General features: G+C 44.3%; 1 protein-coding gene across 2 annotated transcripts in view; it reads left to right on the plus strand.

The window, feature by feature from the left end:
- Positions 1-18,495, plus strand: part of EHD3 (EH domain containing 3) — a 187,148-nt gene that overhangs the window by 93,702 nt on the left and 74,951 nt on the right. For both annotated transcript variants that reach the window (XM_029593027.1, XM_029593026.1), the window contains exon 3: positions 16,309-16,406. In XM_029593027.1, the coding sequence (XP_029448887.1) occupies positions 16,309-16,406 (98 nt within the window). The remainder of the gene's footprint in view (positions 1-16,308; positions 16,407-18,495) is intronic.

The raw sequence follows: 18,495 nt of genomic DNA on the forward strand, positions 1-18,495 counted from the left end.
GTTCTGCTTGAAGAGTTTCTTGAAGGAGTTCAGTGTTGAAAGGAGGTCGATAAGTTATTTTGTTTTGTGGGTATCGAGGAGGAGTATGGATGGTATTAGAATACAGTATAAGGAAGCTTGGATTAGGTGGTGATCAGACCAAGGTATTTCTGTGGTGTGGGTATTGATGTTATACCAGTCATTAGTGTTGATGAATATGAGGTCAATTGTATGGCCTGCTTTGTGAGTTGGATTAACAACGATTTGTTTTAGATGTAGTGAAGCAAGTGCGTCAATGATGATTTGACAGGTTTTTGAGTTATTGATTAAGTCAAAGTGTATGTTGAAATCACCCAGGATTATGATTGGTTTGTTAAGTGATATATTGATCATGAAATATTCAATTAAAGGTGAGCAGTTCTTTTTCAAGTACTCCAGGCGGGCAATAGACAAGGCATATTTGAAGTTTAGGAGAATCAAATAATGAGATCTCATATTGTGCAGCAATGTTTGGACGGAGTGTCATCTGTAGTTCTTTTTTAGAGATAAACATTAAGCCACCTCCTTTTCTTCTTTTTCTAGGAATTGAGAATATGTTGTATCCATGGTTATTTAGTTGATTGATTAGTACCGTATCAGTGTTTTAAAGCCAGGTTTCTGTTATTGCAATGAAGTCAGGTTTGGAGTCAGAGCATGTCAATAAATAATGGAATTTTTTTGAGAATAGAACGTGCATTGACTAGAATGAATGAAAGAAGAAAATAATTTGAGTATTGGATGTAAATGTTTGGGTGGTTGTTTTTTTTGAATGATGAGGATTATAAGATGTATGTTTCCTTTGGATTGGATGTTTTAAAGGAAATGTGATTTTTTTTTTTTTTTTTTTTTGGATTTTGCTTGCTGTGTCCATAATTCCTGAATGAAGTTTTTTTTTTATTTTTGCAAATAGTTTTTTGTGAGAAAGATGACCATTTATTTAGAGATGTAAAAGTGAGACGCTGAATGGGCAGCATGAAGGGGCGTGCAAAGGGGCTTGCTCCTTTGGACGCGTGACGCAAGGCGTGAGCGATTATTTCAAATATCTCACCCGGCTCCTCCTCCGACCTCAGGGGCGCTTTGAACTTCCTGCTTCCACTGATATTACTGTTCTGCCGACTCAATCAGCTGACCGTTGTTATAGTCACAGTAAAAAGATGTGGCCATAATCCAATCACATAAATGGCATAAGTGAGCTCCATAATTATATAATCAAATGTCAGATATACCCACCCCACCATGCTTTGCAGATGCCATCAATTGTGTCAGTATTAATCTGGGTTTTCTCCCTCTCCACAAATAAAGGATAGACTGTCTGTCCTTAAACAGGCCTTTGACGCAGTAGCAATGACCTTAGCTTCTTGTTGTGCCCTGGTAGCTTGTTCTTGCCTGCTCCTCTCTCAGGAGGTGGGTAACTCCGGGGGGGTGAATTCCAGAGCAGTTATGGAACCTGCCCCAACTTTATTTTTTAGCTGACATGGGCTTGGATCTAGTCCATACTTCAACCAGAGGAGTGGCCTAAGTAGTGGTGGCAGAAGTCAGCTATGACTGGAGGACTGGTCAGCAGATGCAACCTCCAAGGCAAATCTTACAAAGATGCCCTTTAAAGGATCACTCCTTTTCAGAAGCGAATTGGAAAAGCTGGCTAGTAAATGAGGTGAATCTCCAGTTCCCTGGCTACCAGAAGTTAAGAGCAGTTACAGCACCCCTCGTCTGAGGGGTCAATCTCTATAAGGGCGAAAATGTTGGGAGCCCTTAAACTCGACATTTGGGAGGTCTCAGTCCTTTCGTAGTTGACAGCCCAAGAGTGGCAGGCTCGGGTTCAGGTTTGTCCCAAACTGCTTAACTAAACTTTTTGCCGACTCACCCTCTGAACGAGAAGATGTGGCTGACTGTCCCTCTTCTACCAGAGGTGGGTCAAGATCACCTGGACAAATGGGAACTTGTGGTCATACGAGAAGGATATGCACTGGAATTTCACAGCACTCCTAGGGACATATTTATGTCTCCTTGCCAGTCCCAGCACAAGAAGCAGGCAGTGGAGACTACTCTTCTAAGGCTCTTCAGGATGAGGGCTATAATCCCAGTTCCTGCACACCAGGAAAATATGGGGCATTATTCCATCTATTTCATCATACCCAAGAAGGAAGGCTCCTTTCACCCCATCCTGAACTTCAACAGCATCAACCAACATCTACGAGTGCATCATTTCTGCATGGAAACCCTATGCTCTGACAATGGCCATACAATTGGGAGAGTACTTAACATCCCTGGACCTATCCGAGGTCTACCCACATATTCCAATCCATGAAGAATACGGTTTCCTATGCTTTGCGGTACTGGGTTGCCATTAACAGTTCCAGTTTTGGCATAGCCACCACCCCCAGAACACTTTTCAAGATTATCATGGCCGTAGCAGCAGCATTGAGAAGAGGGAGTTCTGGTGCACTCGTACTTGGACAATTGATTGATCTGGGCCAGGTCCGTGGAAGAGTGTCTCCGGGTGATCTCCTTGCTTCAGGAACTCTGGTCATAAATCTGGACAAAAGCAGTCTCAAGCCCTCCCAGTCCTTGGAATATCTGGTTTGACACCAAGCAGCGCAAGGTCTTCCATCCGACCACGTGGATAAAGGAAGCTGATGTTCCAAATGCATCAGTTGATGAGCACGATAGCTCCACACCATCAGGCGTATCACCAAGTTCTCAGTTTGAGGGCGGCAACCCGGGAGGTAGTGCCATGGGTGAGGGCATACATTCGACCACTTCAGCGTTCACTACTGTCACATTGGAACCTGCAGTCTCAAGACTATTTGATTCGCCTCCATTTACTGATGGGAGTATGCTCTTGGCTTCAGTGTGGCTGCATGAAACTCATCTGAGCATGGGTGTACCCCTGTTCTCTCTGCACTGGCTGGTTCTCATACCTCAGAAGGCAGCCTCGGGGGCTGGGAAGCTCACTGTCAGAAACGCCCAGGGACTTTGGACCAAGGAAGAGGCCCTCTGGAACATCAACCACCTGGAAGGCCCGGGCAGTCAAATTGGTGTCTTCAATTCATCCACAGACTCCAGGGTCAAGTAGCCCATGTAATGTCAGACAATGCAATGATGGTAGCCTACATCAACTGCCAGAGTGGGACCAAGAGCCAGCAAGTGTCATAGGAGATAGATCTCCTTATGGAATGGGTGGAAATACTTCTACAGATCTCAGCCTCCCACATAGCAGGAAAAGACAATGTCAGAGCAGACTTTCTAAGCAGGGAAAGTCTGGATCCAAGAGTGGGAGTTATCAGCCAAAACCTTTCAGCTGATTGTAGATCACTGGGGTCTCCCATCCATCAACCTGCTGGCTGCATCTCACAATGTGAAGGTTCCTCAATTCTTCAGCCACAGAAGAGATCAGTGGTCCCTGGGGATCAACATTCTTGTTCAGACCTGGCCAGAAGAGTTGCTATATGCCTTCCCTCTGTGGCATCTGCTGGCAAAGGGTCATTTGCAGAATTGAGCACCACAGGGGATTAGTCTTACTAGTAGCTCCAGATTTGCCCAGGCATCTGGTATGCAGACATCGGAGACTCCTGGTGCAGACCCCCCTGGTCCTCCCACTGCACAGGGACCTGCTACATCAGGGACTGGTCCTTCACGAGGATCCAACTCTATTCTTTCACAGTCTGGCCCTTGAGAGGGCTTGCCTGGTGAAGCAAGGATATTCTGTGGCAGTAATTGCCACCTTACTCCACATGCAGAATTTCTCTGCATCCCTAGTGTATGTGTGGGTCTGGAGAGTATAAGGCTTGGTGCGAGGAATGCAGTGTCCCCCCTTGGGCAGTCAAAATCCCACTAATTCTGGAATTTTTGCAGGACAGTTTGCATAAAGGTTTGACCCTTAACTCCATGAAGGTCCAGGTAGTGGCCCTCCTGTTTCAGGGGCAAGGTGAACGGAACCTGCCTGTCGGCTCATCCGGACGTGGCCTGTTTTTTCTGAAAGGGGTGAAGCACTTCCAGCCACCCCTATACAGTGGCTGGTTCCCTTGTGGAATCTTAATCTAGTATTAGAATTTTTGGCAGGGCCCTCCTTTTAGCCACTGCACAGTCCTTCCTTGCAATTATTAACCTTTTAAACTGTGTTCCTGGTGGCTATATGCTCAGCACGTCTCATCTAAACTACAGACGTTGTGTCCAGGAACCATTCCTCTGGATGACTCCAGAAGTGTTACAGCTTCGTATCATTCCATCCTTCTTGCCCAAGGTAGTCTTGGGGTTTCATTTGAGTCCATTGCGTTGCCATCCCTAGATAAGCACAAGGTCATGGATGAATACCATCACCTCCGTCATTTGAATGTCAGACCTTTGGTGCAGTATCTAGAAGCTTCAGGATTGATCTGAAAGACGGACTGCCTGTTTGTCCTTCACAGTGGAAGGAAGCAGGGGAATCCAGCGTCGTGGGCTACCATAGCTCGCTGAGTTAAGGAGATGTTCATGGGAGCCTGTGTGAAGGCAGGAAAGCCATTGCCTTCTCAGATTAAAGCTTATTCCACTAGGGTTCAGGCAGTCTCATGGGCGGAAGCTTAGACTGCTGTCTCCTGTCAATATCTGCCGAATGGTGACCCGGTTCTCCTTGCACACCTTCTCCAGGTGTGCAAGGAGAACCTTTGCAAAGGCTGAATCCTCCCGGTACAAGCCCGGGAGGATTCAGCCTTTGAAAAGGTGGTGTTAACTGGACTGTGGGCAGCCTCCCACCACGATCGGGAGTAGTTTTATATATCCCATTGGTCCTGAGTCTATCTGGTTACATGCTAGGAAATGGAGAAATGTACTTACCTGATTTGGTTTTCCTTAGTGTAGACAGATGGACTCAGCTTCCTGCCCTCAGCTGCCGCATGAGTATGTCAATAGTCCTCCTGTGGGGCTCAGAGTCCCAAGGGACTACTGGTAAGTGTTCATTCAGTTCCTAGAATCTTCTGGGAGTTCAGTGTTTATGGTTGGTTATGTTTTTAATCATATTTTAAATCAAGTCTTTTCAATATGTCCACAGTGCCTTTTGAAGAGAATACTATAGGGTGAGGTCACTGCAGGGGGTGTATCTAGGGTGACATCAGCTTTGAAATCTGACTGTCTCCATCTGCTGGCAGGGGAGCATAACTCATTTGGTCCTGAGTTCATCTGGCTACACTAAGGAAAACAAAATTATCAGGTAAGTAATTTCTCCATTCTCAAGCAGTTACCATGACTCTTTTTTTTTTTTTTTTTTTTAATCGGAATAATCTAGATCTACATCCGTCTGGCTTCCATCTGAAATCTTAATACAGAGGTTTTGATTATTTCAAGCCTTGATTTTGTTCGGCGAGGCTTTGATACTCTTAAAGATTTCCTGCTTGTGCTGCTGGCTTTATTGGTAGCGTTTGTCACCCTTGACCACAATATGCTATTGTCATGACTGCCTGATATTGGAATTTGGGGGTCAGTGGTTGCTTGCTTTCAGTCTTATGAGTGGATGCAGGAAGTTAACCTTAATTCTCAAGTCTCTTAACTGACTTCCTTTTGAAGACTGGTGTGCCTCTGGGATCTTCTCTTTTGGCAACTTCTGTTCAATATGCAAATTACTGGCAGACTTTGACTTGCATTTTAGATTGTAGGCTGATGTCATCTAATTTTGTTGGTGGATATTTTTTTTCATAGTATCGGATAATAAAACTACCTTTTGGTTTACTTATCTACTTAAAGGAATCAAAGCATGGGTGTTTACCAATAACTAGTTCTGAATATCAGTAAGACTGAAATCATTTAGACTCAGCTATCATGCATCTACATTTCCCAGTAAGTTGTTTTTTTTGTTTTTTTTGTTTTTTTGCATTTGAAGGCTGCAAAATTGCAATTTCTACAAAGGTGTGGCACTTAGCCCAGTATCAGTGTGCTCTCCTATCTTTTAGACCAGTGTCTTTCAATCTCGTTTTCCCTCATGACATACCTGACATTCCACACTACATTTAACAGCTATACTAAAAAAAAAAAATCCTACATATTTTATTGTTGAAAATGATGTAGGAGAAATAACTCTTTAATTTCAGTAAGTGCTTATAAAGAATCATTATTAAATGGTTTTCACAATTTAAATCTTTGCTTTCTGCATCAGTGCAAAATCTGGGACGCAAAGAAACCTCCGCTCAACCAACAAAGACCTCCTGAAAATCCCACCCCCTCCCAACCAAACTAAGAACACAACCTGACCTGAAAACCTGGCTATTCACCAAAGCCTACCAAAACACTCACTGACTACCACACATTTCCCCCCCCCACCACCACTATATACCACACTACCAACCATTTCTATGTCCATCTCTCTCACCGTATGTGAACCTATCAACCTACCCCTCCCATCTATATGAACTTTGGGAACTTCCCCTATACCACATGAAAAATGTATAACACTAATTTTGCTATAACTGTAATTATGATCATATTGTCAATGCTAACTCATTAACATACTATATTACTTCAAATCTTGTAAACAGTTATGGCAAAACCGAATGATGGTATATAAAACTTGATAGATAGATCAAACTCTCATGCATTTCACTGTGAACCTCAAAGTTCTGACCTCATCTGGCATTTATACAGAGAAGAGTTAGGAAATTTCCCCTTTCAATCCACCATATAAAAAAAATATATTCAAATTCTGGTATCCCCTCAATAATAGTACTTCAAAAGCCACTTTAGTAGGTTTTCAAGTTATTTTACAAAGACATTTAGAAACTATATAGCATACTAGCCATACCATAAGAGGACTTGAACAGCAGCAACCTTACCTATGAAAAAGCAAGACTGCAATTATAGAGCACAGAGAGCCAGACTGTTTTAGAATCCTACCCAGAATGTACCTCCTAGTTAGCAGAATCCCTCACCTCTGTCAAGCATGCAGAATGCAGACTGACTCTTATCTAATACAGAATAAAAGACCATAAATTAAACAAGCATACAGAGAAATTGAAATTCCAAGAAGCAGGGGGGAGGAGGTGCGATGGGATGGCGGGGCAGGATACAGCATGCCTGCAATTCTTTTGGCTTGGATTGGTGGTGGCAGTGATTGTCAGGGTTGAGGGAAAAGCAGCACAAAGGAGGAGTGATGAGGAATTAAGTACCAGCTCCTTACTCTGCACTCTCCACAGACAGCAAGCACATGTGGCTGTTACAGCAAGCATAGGCTTGCTAGGTCAGATTTTTGGTGATACCTTCCATCCCTTGGTGGCACGCTGTTTTAGACTGCTTATTCATTCTACAAGTTGTGAAGGTTTAGTAAGATTAAACCCTATCTCAGTCTTGGAGATTTTTGCACAGTCTAACACTGTGGTTATCTCTGGTCTAGATTACTGTAACAGCATTACATGGGTCTCCCTACATCTACTATCGAGTTTTTTACAAATTAATCCAGAACTTGGCTGTACTTTCTCACAGGTATTTCCATTTGATCGTATCTTTCCTGTGTTGGATGCCTTACATTTTGGCTTCCTCAAATGGAAGATTAAATATCAAGTTCTTACAATGGTCTATAGTGCACCTAATGAAGCACCACTACGTATTAGTTATTGAGAATATCAGATGTTACGTGCCTGTCATTCCTCAGGACAATGCTGTCTAGATGTTTCTGCTATCAAATACTGTGAAGTTGGCAGAGTGAAGGGAGTGGCTGTTTGCATTGCTGATCATATCCTTTGGGACCAGCTACCAGACACTACATTTTGATCAGTCTTTTTTAAGAAAGATCTTACTTTTTTTTTTTTTTTTTTTAAAGCAATTGATCTGCCGAATTGAATAAGTGTCTTGAATCATTTCAAGCACTGTCTGCTATTCGACAGGCAAATGGTATCATGGTTTTTCCGTTGTTTTTTTTGTATTTGATTATGAATGTTTGTTTTTACTGTGAGCTGCTTTGAACATTGTGATATGGCAGCATATAAATGTAGTAAACTTAAAATTTGTGCATGTGCTTTATGCCTCTGATTATATATACCCACAAAATCCATGCATAAAAGGAACTTAAGAGGGCATAACTAGTGGCATGGGTGCAAGAAACTTGATATATGGGCCAATTAAATAAAATGAAACCCTTCACTAGAGCCCTGGATTTCCACACTTGACACTACCCACTCAAATGTGTCAGGTTTGTGGTTTGTTTTTGTTTGGTGTGGTGTTTAAGTAGGGCTCCCCCCCCCCCCCAAAAGCATATGGGTTATTCTCTCCACAAAGAAAAGAAATCAAAACTAGAGCAAGAAACAGCAGATGGGCTACATTTGGCCACCAAAGATTTGGTTTTGAACTTTATGAAAGCTACTGCCTGTGATCTGTGACGTGAGAGCTCTCTAGTCCCACTGGGCCGGATTTTCAAAGGCCTACGTGCGCCGGGGCTTTACTGCAGGGGCGGGGCGGTGTGGAGACTGGGCCCAGAGGCCTCTGACACAGCGGCCATTTGCCACTGTGTTGGAGGATCATGTGCTGGCAGGTGCAAAAGGTTTGACAAAGGTCAGAGTGGGGGGTTAGAGTAGGGCTAGGGGGGAAAGGTTAGGGGAAGGGGTGGGAAGGTAGCACGGCACGCACAAGGTGCATAATTGTGCACCCGCTTGCATGCACCGACCCCCTGATTTTATAACTTGCACATGTGTGCGCGCCGGATAGCGTGTGCACATGTACGCCCGCACGCTGCTTTAAAAATCTACCCCAATATCTGTTACTTGCTACCAGTGTTTATCCTTTAACATAGAAACATAACATAGAAATGACGGCAGAAGACCAAACGGCCCATCCAGTCTGCCCAGCAAGTTTTGCACTTTTTTTTTTCTCATACTTATCTGTTACTCTTGGCTCTTAGTAACCTTTTGGTTCTATTTCCCTTCCGCCCCCACCATTAATATAGAGAGCAGTGTTGGAATTGCATCTAAGTGAAATATCTAGTTTAATTTATTTATTTTATTTAAAAGTTTTTCTATACCGTCATTAAGTTATTTACCATCATAACGGTTTATAATAGGGCACAAATAGAAAAAAAATAGTAAGAAAACTTTACAATGAAGGTGCCATTAATAATCGGTAACAATTGAATCACTAGAACTATTTGAATTCTGACGCAAGATGTCTATTGGTACCAGTCCCGTGGGTGGGTACCTACGGTTTTAATGTTATTTATGCTTTAACAGTGAGGAAAAGATAATTTCCAGGTTGGTACCTGGGGATTATGTGTTTAAAGACTCTCTCATTTATGCATCCCTACTCACAGGTCGATACAGTAACGTTGAGTTAAAGATTCCCGGTCTGTAACGTGCTGGGAGCGCACAATACAGACGAGTAAGGCCATCCAGCGATACAGTCTCCAGTTTCACGCGTCCTTAGCGCTTCCTAAACCCTTTCCTAAATCCTTTCCGCACCCAGCATGTAAATGAACGAAAAAGCTGTATAATGAGGGAATTAGCTATTCCCCTGCGATACTGTAACGGGCGCTGATATTATCTCCTCCGTAACCCGCTGTTCTGCCGTGGCCTTAACCTGCTAGTTTACCGCCTCCCCCTAGTAGGAGTTAGTGTAGTGTAGTGTAAAAACATTGCTTACCCGCCCTGGTCCCGTCCGGTCTCCTGCAGCCCCGTCCGGTCCCCTCCTCCCGAAGCAAAAAAAAAAAACAAACAAAAAAGTAGCAAGGCTCGGGCCTGCTACGGTAAGTGTAAAAAGTGTAAAAAGTGTAAAAAACAAAAAACCTGTGTGTTATATAAAAAAAATAAAACAATTTTAAATACCTGTCGGAGGGCCGTGGGTCCAGGCGGCCGGTGGGCGGCGGGCAGACATCAGCGGCATCCGGTAGTCCCTTCTCCCTTCCTCCCGATTTCGCACGGGCATTCATCCAGGCAGAGGGAGCCGACGGCGAACGACCTCCGGCTCCCCCTGCCTGGATGAGCACCAAAATCGCACGGGCGGGTCGGCAGCGGGGGGGGGGGGCGGCAGCGGCAGCGGGAGGGCGGCAGCAGGATCCGGGAGCGGCGGGTAGGCAGCAGCGGGGTCCAGGGGGCAGCGGCAGCAGGATCCAGGGGCGGCAGTGGCAGCGAGATCCGGGGGGCGAGTAGCGGCAGCGTGTTCGATCGGGCAGGTAGGTGGGAAAAAAAGATGGCCGCCTGCACGGGGGAAAGCTGCAATTGGCCGCTGAAGACGTGACGTCACACCCCGTGACGCCAAACGTCGTGACGTCACGTCTTCAGCGGCCAATTGCACGCTTTTCCCGTGCAGGCGGCCATCTTTTTTTCCCACCTACCTGCCTGCCCGATCGAACACGCTGCCGCTACTCGCTCCCCGGATCTCGCTGCCGCCCCTGGATCCTGCTGCCGCTGCCCCCCCAGACCCCGCTGCTGCCTACCCGCCGCTCCCGGATCCTGCTGCCGCCCCCTCGCTGCCGCACCCCCCCCCCCCCCCCCGCTGCTGACCCGCCCGTGCGATTTTGGGAGAAGGGACTACCGGATGCCGCTGATGGCTGCCCGCCGCCCACCGGCCGCCTGGACCCACGGCCCTCCGACAGGTATTTAAAATTTTTTTATTTTTTTATATAACACACAGGTTTTTTGTTTTTTACACTTTTTACACTTTTTTACACTTCCTGGTACCTGTCATTTCAAATGTCATTTGAAATGACAGGTACCAGCGCACCCAGGTTACTGTATAGGTGCTGTTACAGCGCCTATACAGTAAAATGGGTTGCGCGGGCATAACCCTTCCCTAACGCTTCACAGCCGCGGCATGCATTTGCATGCGATTAGAAGAGAGAATCAGGCGTTAAGTCAGGAGAACTGTGCGTGCGGGGAGGAAGGGTGCGCCTGACACTGCCTCACTGTTTTTACCGCGGCCTTACTGTATCGAGCCGTCAATTAGCAATCTAAACTTAACTCAGCACTCAACAATATTAAGATGAAGGCAGCAGTCCAACAGCAAGATTGGAGCCTTCTAGTTAGGGGTAGTAACTGCAGCAATAAGCAAGCTACACCCATGCTTATTTGTTTACCCAGACTATGTAATTCAGTCCTTGTTGGTTGTTCTCTATATAGATCCACTTTTCTTCATTCCCCCTGCCGTTGAAGCAGAGAGCTATGCTGGATATGCATTGAAAGTGAAGTATCAGGCTTATTTGGTTTGGGGTAGTAACTGCCGTAACAAAGCTACTCCCCGCTTTTTTGTGAATGCAAATCCTTTTTTCCACATTTCCTCTTGACGTTGAAGCTTAGAGCAATGTAGGAGTCGCATTAACCGTGTGTATGTCTATTGAATAGGGGTATTATCTCCAGGTAGTAGCCGTCATTCCCGCGAGCCACCCACTCTTCATTCACGTCCTCTAGACTTTATGGATCCACAGTGTTTATCCCATGCTCCTTTGAAGTCCTTCACAGTTCTGGTCTTCACCACTTCCTCCGGAAGGGCATTCCAGGCATCCACCACCCTTTCCGTGAAGAAATACTTCCTGACATTGGTTCTGAGTCTTCCTCCCTGGAGCTTCAAATTGTGACCCCTGGTTCTGTTGATTTTTTTTCCGATGGAAAAGGTTTCATTGTCTTTGGATCATTAAAACCTTTCAAGTATCTGAAAGTCTGTATCATGTCACCTCTGCTCCTCCTTTCCTCCAGGGTGTACATATTTAGATTCTTCAATCTCTCCTCATAAGTCATTTAGGTGATCTGTTAAATGTCTGACTCTGTTTTTGCTTTCTGAATAATTGAGGCAGTTTTTAAAATCTGGGGTAGACTTTAAGCCAAACTTTCAGATTTTTCAAAAAGGAACTTTTTCCCTGTAAAGTGCATGCATAGACCTGCACCTGATAACTTGTTCAGGTACCTTTTTTTACTCCCCCCTCATCCCAGTGAAATTACAGATACATTCATCTGCACAAAGCTGCCCAGAGTCCACCCCCAGGAATGCTTCCCCTTTCTGCAGCTATGGTCAGCTCCTCTCTTCAAGAATGAAAATTCAGAACCTGAAAGGTGGAGTTTTAATGATTTTTGCTTTATCATTTAAAAAAATTCAAATATGCAGCCCCATCCCCACTGGATATCCCAAATGCTTAGGTGCTGAAACAGAGTAGGTCTGTGATGTTAATTGCAATAATGTTTGAACATGTCTGCTCACAGGGAGGTCCAGAGGAGCCGCTGGAAACACTCAGTAGAAAATGTTGTCATTGATGGGAGTGCATTTGTTCTCTGCCACTGTGTGTGGGAAGGGGAGGGGGGGATGAGGGGAAAAAGGAAAAAACTTAATATTTAATATTCAATGTTAGATGAGTTAAGGCCAAACTAATGCAGAGGCTTTAGGAGTTCCTGTCAAGGATCTGCATTCTGGGCCCTTTTTCTCAAAGTTAATTCAGATCTGGTTACCTTAACTTTAATCTCTTTATCTGCACCACACACTATTTCCAGTTCCTGACCCTTAATCCCTGCCTTCCCATTAGTTCCAGTAGGAGGAAAGTGACACTGCCATTTATCTGTAGTGGCTGCCTTCTGCTGTGTGGGTCCATTCTTCTGGTTGGAGTCATGCAGGGCCTCTGTCTCATAGCTTCAGGTCTCAGGAGACTATGGGGAGCAGCACCAGGTGGCAGAGGAGATTAATGCAGGTATTCCAGTCCTGAGATTGTGAGATAAGGAGCCAGGAGCAAAGGAAGGGAGGGGAGAGGACTAGGGATAGAGGGGGGCTCAAAAATTCTATGGGACCCATAAAACTTAGAAACCCAAACACTTGTAAAAGTATAGCGGGCCCTGCCTGATGGTGGAAACTCCCAGAAGTGCTTCATTATTTTCTTTGGTGTATTTTGATAGAAATATGAAACACTTAAGACCATATCTATGGCATTGTGTACTTGTACCTTTTAAGAGAAGGGGATGGACTTGGAAGCAGACAGTTTGGCAGCTTGTTTGCCGTGGCTTTCACAGCCTGCATGACTGTCTGAAGCCTGCTCGCTGTCCTGGTGTCTCCTGCTCATTAGTGCAGACTCTGCTGCTGTGGGCAGTTTGAATCTCAGCATGCATGCTGCTTCCCTAATAGGAAAGAAATGTATATTTTTGAAGCCCACAATAGGAACACTGAGAAATCTAGTTAATACCAGGCCCCAAGGTTGCAAAACGGCACCAACCATTTTAATGACTTGACTCCATGTGGACTTAAAAATACTGTGCAGTGCATTGTGGGTCTAGTCTTCATTCTGTACTGAACGGAATAGACTCTTGAATTAATTGAATTAATGTCAGTTGAGTGTTAATATTGCACCCTGGTATACCCACAGCAGGAATAAAGGAAACTACCTGAAAGTGACCTTGAGATAGGGTGGGGGATTCTAGAAATAGGAGGGCTGACTAAAGTCTGCTTCAGAAGTAACCAACTTGAAAATAGAATAAATAACCTTTGTGCAGAATAGAGAAAGGAGTTGGATGAACATAAGAAGGCACAATGGGGAAACTAAAACACCTGCATGTCAATATTTTGATGATTCTGTGTTATACAGCTGCTTCAAACACCCTGTGGTGTTTTGGGTTTGTGTTTTTATTGTGCAAGAAGCAGCCTTGACCTGGCCAGACTCCAACTCCCATCTGCCACGGCATAGTTTCTGGAAACAAAATGATTGGTGCTGATACACTACAGTAGGATTTCTGTTTAGAGCTGTTTTCATTCTGGTAGTTGTGCTCTACTGCTCTTTAGTAACGATTTCTGGTTGGCTGGGTTTACTCTAAAAGGGCTGTTGAGCTTTGGAGTTTACACCATACTACGCAGTTCTGTATTTCCCAGTCTCCTTGTTTTATTATTAACCCTTCTTACTGATTTGTTTTCATCCATTTTTTTTTATTTTTACCAGAAGAATACTCTTTAAATGTCAAATATTACTAGTAATTCCAGCAAGGTTACTATGTTACATAGAAGCTGAGACTGTGGAGGCTGAGTTGATTTCTGACTTGGCTTGCTATATATCCTATCCTGTAAGTTACTCTGTTCTGTTTATGCTGATTTGTATCCTCTCCTCTTGCAGGCTTCTCATGTAAGCTCTAAATTGTGATATAAGGCAGTAGATTATCTGCCCTGGTGTGGGAAAGTTGTCGTGTTTTCTTTTTGTAGTGGATAGATATTTTGAATCCCCCCTCCTCTATCCTTCACTTGTCCACTCCATTTACTGCTTTTTTCCCCCCCCTGCATCACCCGATTTCATACATAGAAATGATGGCAGAAAAGCACCAAATAATCCATCCACCAGCAAGCTTGTGGTGTCCAGAAAAGACTTAGGGGGTGTTTAAAAAAAAAAAAAAAAAAAAAAAAAAAAAAAGACCATCATTGCCTTCTTGGACAAAAGCTGTTAATGAGGATTTGTAACTCTGATGTGGGATTCTGTTGCAGGTTTGTAGAAGCTAGAGTCCAATAACACTGCCGAGATCCATCTGTTATCACTGGGGTTTAGAATAACAGTGCCCTGCCCCTCTCAGCTGGTTTAATAATTATTGAAGGGTGATTAGCTAGAGATTTAACAGCTTCCCATTTGGGACAAGATAAGTTACTCTATTTTCGGATTAGGGGGAAGGAAAAACAGTGAGAAACAAACTTCTCAAAGGCAGAGATAAGGGGATCAGGAGGGCACCAAGTGGCTTTAGGAGTAACAATAGACATGTCAGGGGATGGAAGTGAAAAAATGTTTAATTTTAATAGCAGGAAAAAATCTTTGAAGACATAAATATTTTTTTTGTTAAAATGTGACACAGAAGGTACACATAAGCCAAGCTGTAGGGTACAAGTTTCAATACTCGTGAGAGTATGAGGTGACAAATTGAAGACCAAGCTGTTATCTGGATCCAGAATGGAAGATCTCATAGCCAAGGATTGTTGTAGCGTTGTGCTTGTGAGTGGGTGACATGTTAAGGATATGGTTGGTTCAAAACAGTGCGGAGTTTCGGATAAGCCTGATGTAAGCCTAAAAAAGGTCTAATAACTGAAGAGGTAGAGAATTGTGCTGGTTTTAAGTCTTCAGAGCATGGCTTGGCTCCTGAAGAGTCATTCGAAGATGTGGTATCAAGTCACTTTTTAACGCAGTGGATGAGTCTCGTTCATCCAAGGATAGACTAATCCTTTTGAATAGTCAAATTGGTCCTGCTGAAATTTTTTATATTTCTGTGCTTTAAGGTATGCCCGGAGCTTATCCAAATGTTGTTGAAAGTCAGATAATTGACATGCTTGTGGTATGTATATAGAATAATTTTTCCCATTTTTGTTCTGTTTATTTTAATGTTTACAAAAACACTTTTTGATATGTAATCTTCCATGTAGACTTGTTCCTCCCGATTGAGCTTCAGCGAAACACTGTCCCGTGTTAGGGGACAGAGGAGCATTAAAATACATTGCTGATTTTGATTCATTTACAGTTAACACCATATGGTGTTAACTGTAGCTTGGTCACTAGATGAATCATAGACGGTAAAACTACTCTTCTGTTCACTGCTATACTGGGCAGTCATGGATCAGGCTGTGGCACGCTCATAATCCATGATGTCTCCTTCCATTTCTGGGTGGGGCCATGTGATCATAGGCACTGAGCACACAGCAACTCAGAGCCCCACATTCAGGCACCTGCATCACTGCCCACTATATGGGAGCTGAGCAGGTGTGCTGAGGGTGGAGAAGGCCTGGAGGGAGGCAGTAGCACTGGTGTCTGGGGAAGGGGGGGGGGGACGGACACCTAACTTAGGAATCTTGTACCAGCTCTTCCCGGGACCTCCTGTAGAAATAAAATTAATTTTCAAAGTAGCGGATTAAATATTGAAAAAGCAAAATGGAATGGAAAAAGCAGCACAAACTAAAATGGCAGAGCAGGTTAAGCAGCAAAAACGTTTTAAAAAATATAACCAGCAATAGTCTGGATGGGAGAGCTAGGTTCCTTTTGAGCCACAGCAGACCAGCTCTGAGTGCCACAAGTCTGCTCCCGGGTCAGCTGGGGCTGCATCTCAGGAGGGGTCCAGGGCTGCAACCACAATCACATGTGACCCCAAACTAAGAACCATCCCCATGATTACCAGTGTACCGGGAGGTAGAGAGAATATTAAATACACCGGATAGTTGCTAGTGAAGGCTCATGGTGCTAGTTCCCACCCTCAGTGTTGTGTGAACTGAAGAAGAAGAATACATTATTGGGCCCAAAACAGAACATTTGTGAAAATTTTTGGGGGGGCGGTAGAAAGCATGGCTTTTCTTCAGTTCTGTGCAGATATCAGACTGGACCATCACCTCGCTGGCTTTCTTTTTTTTATCCTTCAGATTTGTCTGTGCCCAGCTGCCCAATCCAGTATTGGAGAGCATCAGTGTCATTGATACGCCGGGTATCCTATCGGGGGAGAAGCAGAGAATAAGCCGAGGTAAGAGGCCCGGGGAGAACCAAGAATGTTATGTGCTTTCTGCTGTGCAATCCAGTAAAATCCTGTAGGCAAGCCCATGCCTCAGACAGCTTACAGGAGTGGGCGACTTGCTTGGGCCCCCAGTGATTGACTGGTCACCATGAATCCTGACTTTTATCGTCGGACTGTATCATGTGCTGGCTTACCCAGCACTCTGACAGTGGTGCAGAAAGAAGGCAAACCGAGCGTGTCTTGCTCTCATTCTGCTGAGCATGCAGCAGATGCGAACATATTTGTGTGCTGAAGATGGGTGAGAATTTTTGCATCAAAGGTCATAAGCGTAAAAGTGCACGGACTTTCCCTTTTATCCTCTCTAGGCTCTCTGTTCAGTGCACCCAGCTCATCGTCAGCTCAAGCAATGGAAATAGATTATCCTGGGGACCCCGCAAGCAGTCAACTCTTCAGGAGCTCCACAGTGAATATGCGTGAGAGAACTTTGCATCCACTGGATCTCCTGAAAACCCGACAGGCTGTGGGGTCCCCAGGACTAGTCTGGGAAGCCTTGGCTTAAGAGCTTTTTTCTCACCTTTCCACTTGCTTTTTCACAAAACTTGGAGTCAGTTTTGTGCTAAACCAAAAGCCCTATTAGAATGTGATTAAGATTTAGAGCAGGGTCATGTGAATAGTGGCACTTCCTGCTTTATTTTCCTATGAAACAGTATTCATTTATGTAAAAAAAAAAAAAAAAAAAAAAGCATTTTGTCACCAGCACCTTCAGCTGTAAAACATAAATGTCAGATTTCCTGGGGACAGTTACTAGCACTAACAGAAATATATGTAGTACAGTAGGTTTGTGACCCCCAGAAGAAATGGATTGTACAGCATGCCCCCTTTTTTTTTTTTTCTCTCCCAAACATCTTCAGCCTGGATCCTGTTAACTTTTGAATTGGTGATTAAGGGCCAAAAAGCCATGTATAGCCACACACATTCAAGGACCTGTATTGGTGTGAGAATTTCTATGCATTCTGAAATCTATTGTGTTGGAATTTAAATGGAGCACTGGGTAGGGAGCACTGGGTTCTGGCATGTTAAAACCTAGAGGTGACACTACAGCATACCATCACAAAATGTTCTGGCAAGTTGGTATTTCAGTTGTTGCTGCTGTATCGGATCAGGATGAATTATTGCTGTTGCAAAAGGGAGGTATTCATTGCACTAGCTAGAGCAAGCAACTGGTCTAGATAATGCCAAAAGCAGAGAAGTGTGTGCTGGGTTATCCTAATAGGTCTGAGCATATTTATTCAGAGAACCAGGACAGGGAAAATGAGGTTAGCCTGGATGCTGAGAGCAGATGTGGCCTCCCTGTGTTCACAGGGACAGCTCTGAGAGGAGATGGTCCTCTGGCGCCATGGAACACATCTGTCATGTTCATCCACGGAGAGTCTTCAATCCTACTGGAGCGCCTATCTGATATAGGAATTCAAGGAGATGCACATAGCTGGTTCCAATCGTTCCTTGAGAATAGATTCTACAAGGTCAGGATCAATAATAAAGAATCACCCCCTATCAAATCAAGCTGGGGAGTCCCGCAAGGATCATCCCTCTCCCCCACGCTTTTTAACATTTATCTGCTGCCACTCTGCCAACTATCTCCAACCTCAAACTAAAGTATTACATTTTCGCTGACGACGTTCAAATACTTCTTCCTATCACTGAATCCCTGCAAAAAACTTGGGCACACTGGAATAGCTGCTTACATTCCATCAATATTCTGCTTTCCAGCTTGAACCTTATCCTCAATTCAAATAAGACTGAAATTCTCATCATCTTGCCAGACAACAACCACGCACTCTTCAACTCCCAAAGCGCATCCCAATTCGCAAAAACATACATCAACCACTCCTCCTCCGTCAGACTTAGGGGTTCGGCTTGATAACCTCTTCAACTTAAAATCGTTCATCCTCAACACAACTAAAGAATGTTTTTTCAAACTTCAAGTTCTCAAAAATCTGAAACCTCTCCTGCATTTCAGTGACTTCTGTTTAGTAGTTCAGTCTATCATCCTTACAAAGCTAGACTACTGCAATTCTCTTCTCCTAGGCCTCCCTGC

Source organism: Rhinatrema bivittatum, chromosome 3 (assembly GCF_901001135.1).
Source record: "Rhinatrema bivittatum chromosome 3, aRhiBiv1.1, whole genome shotgun sequence".
NCBI classification, from domain to species: domain Eukaryota; kingdom Metazoa; phylum Chordata; class Amphibia; order Gymnophiona; family Rhinatrematidae; genus Rhinatrema; species Rhinatrema bivittatum.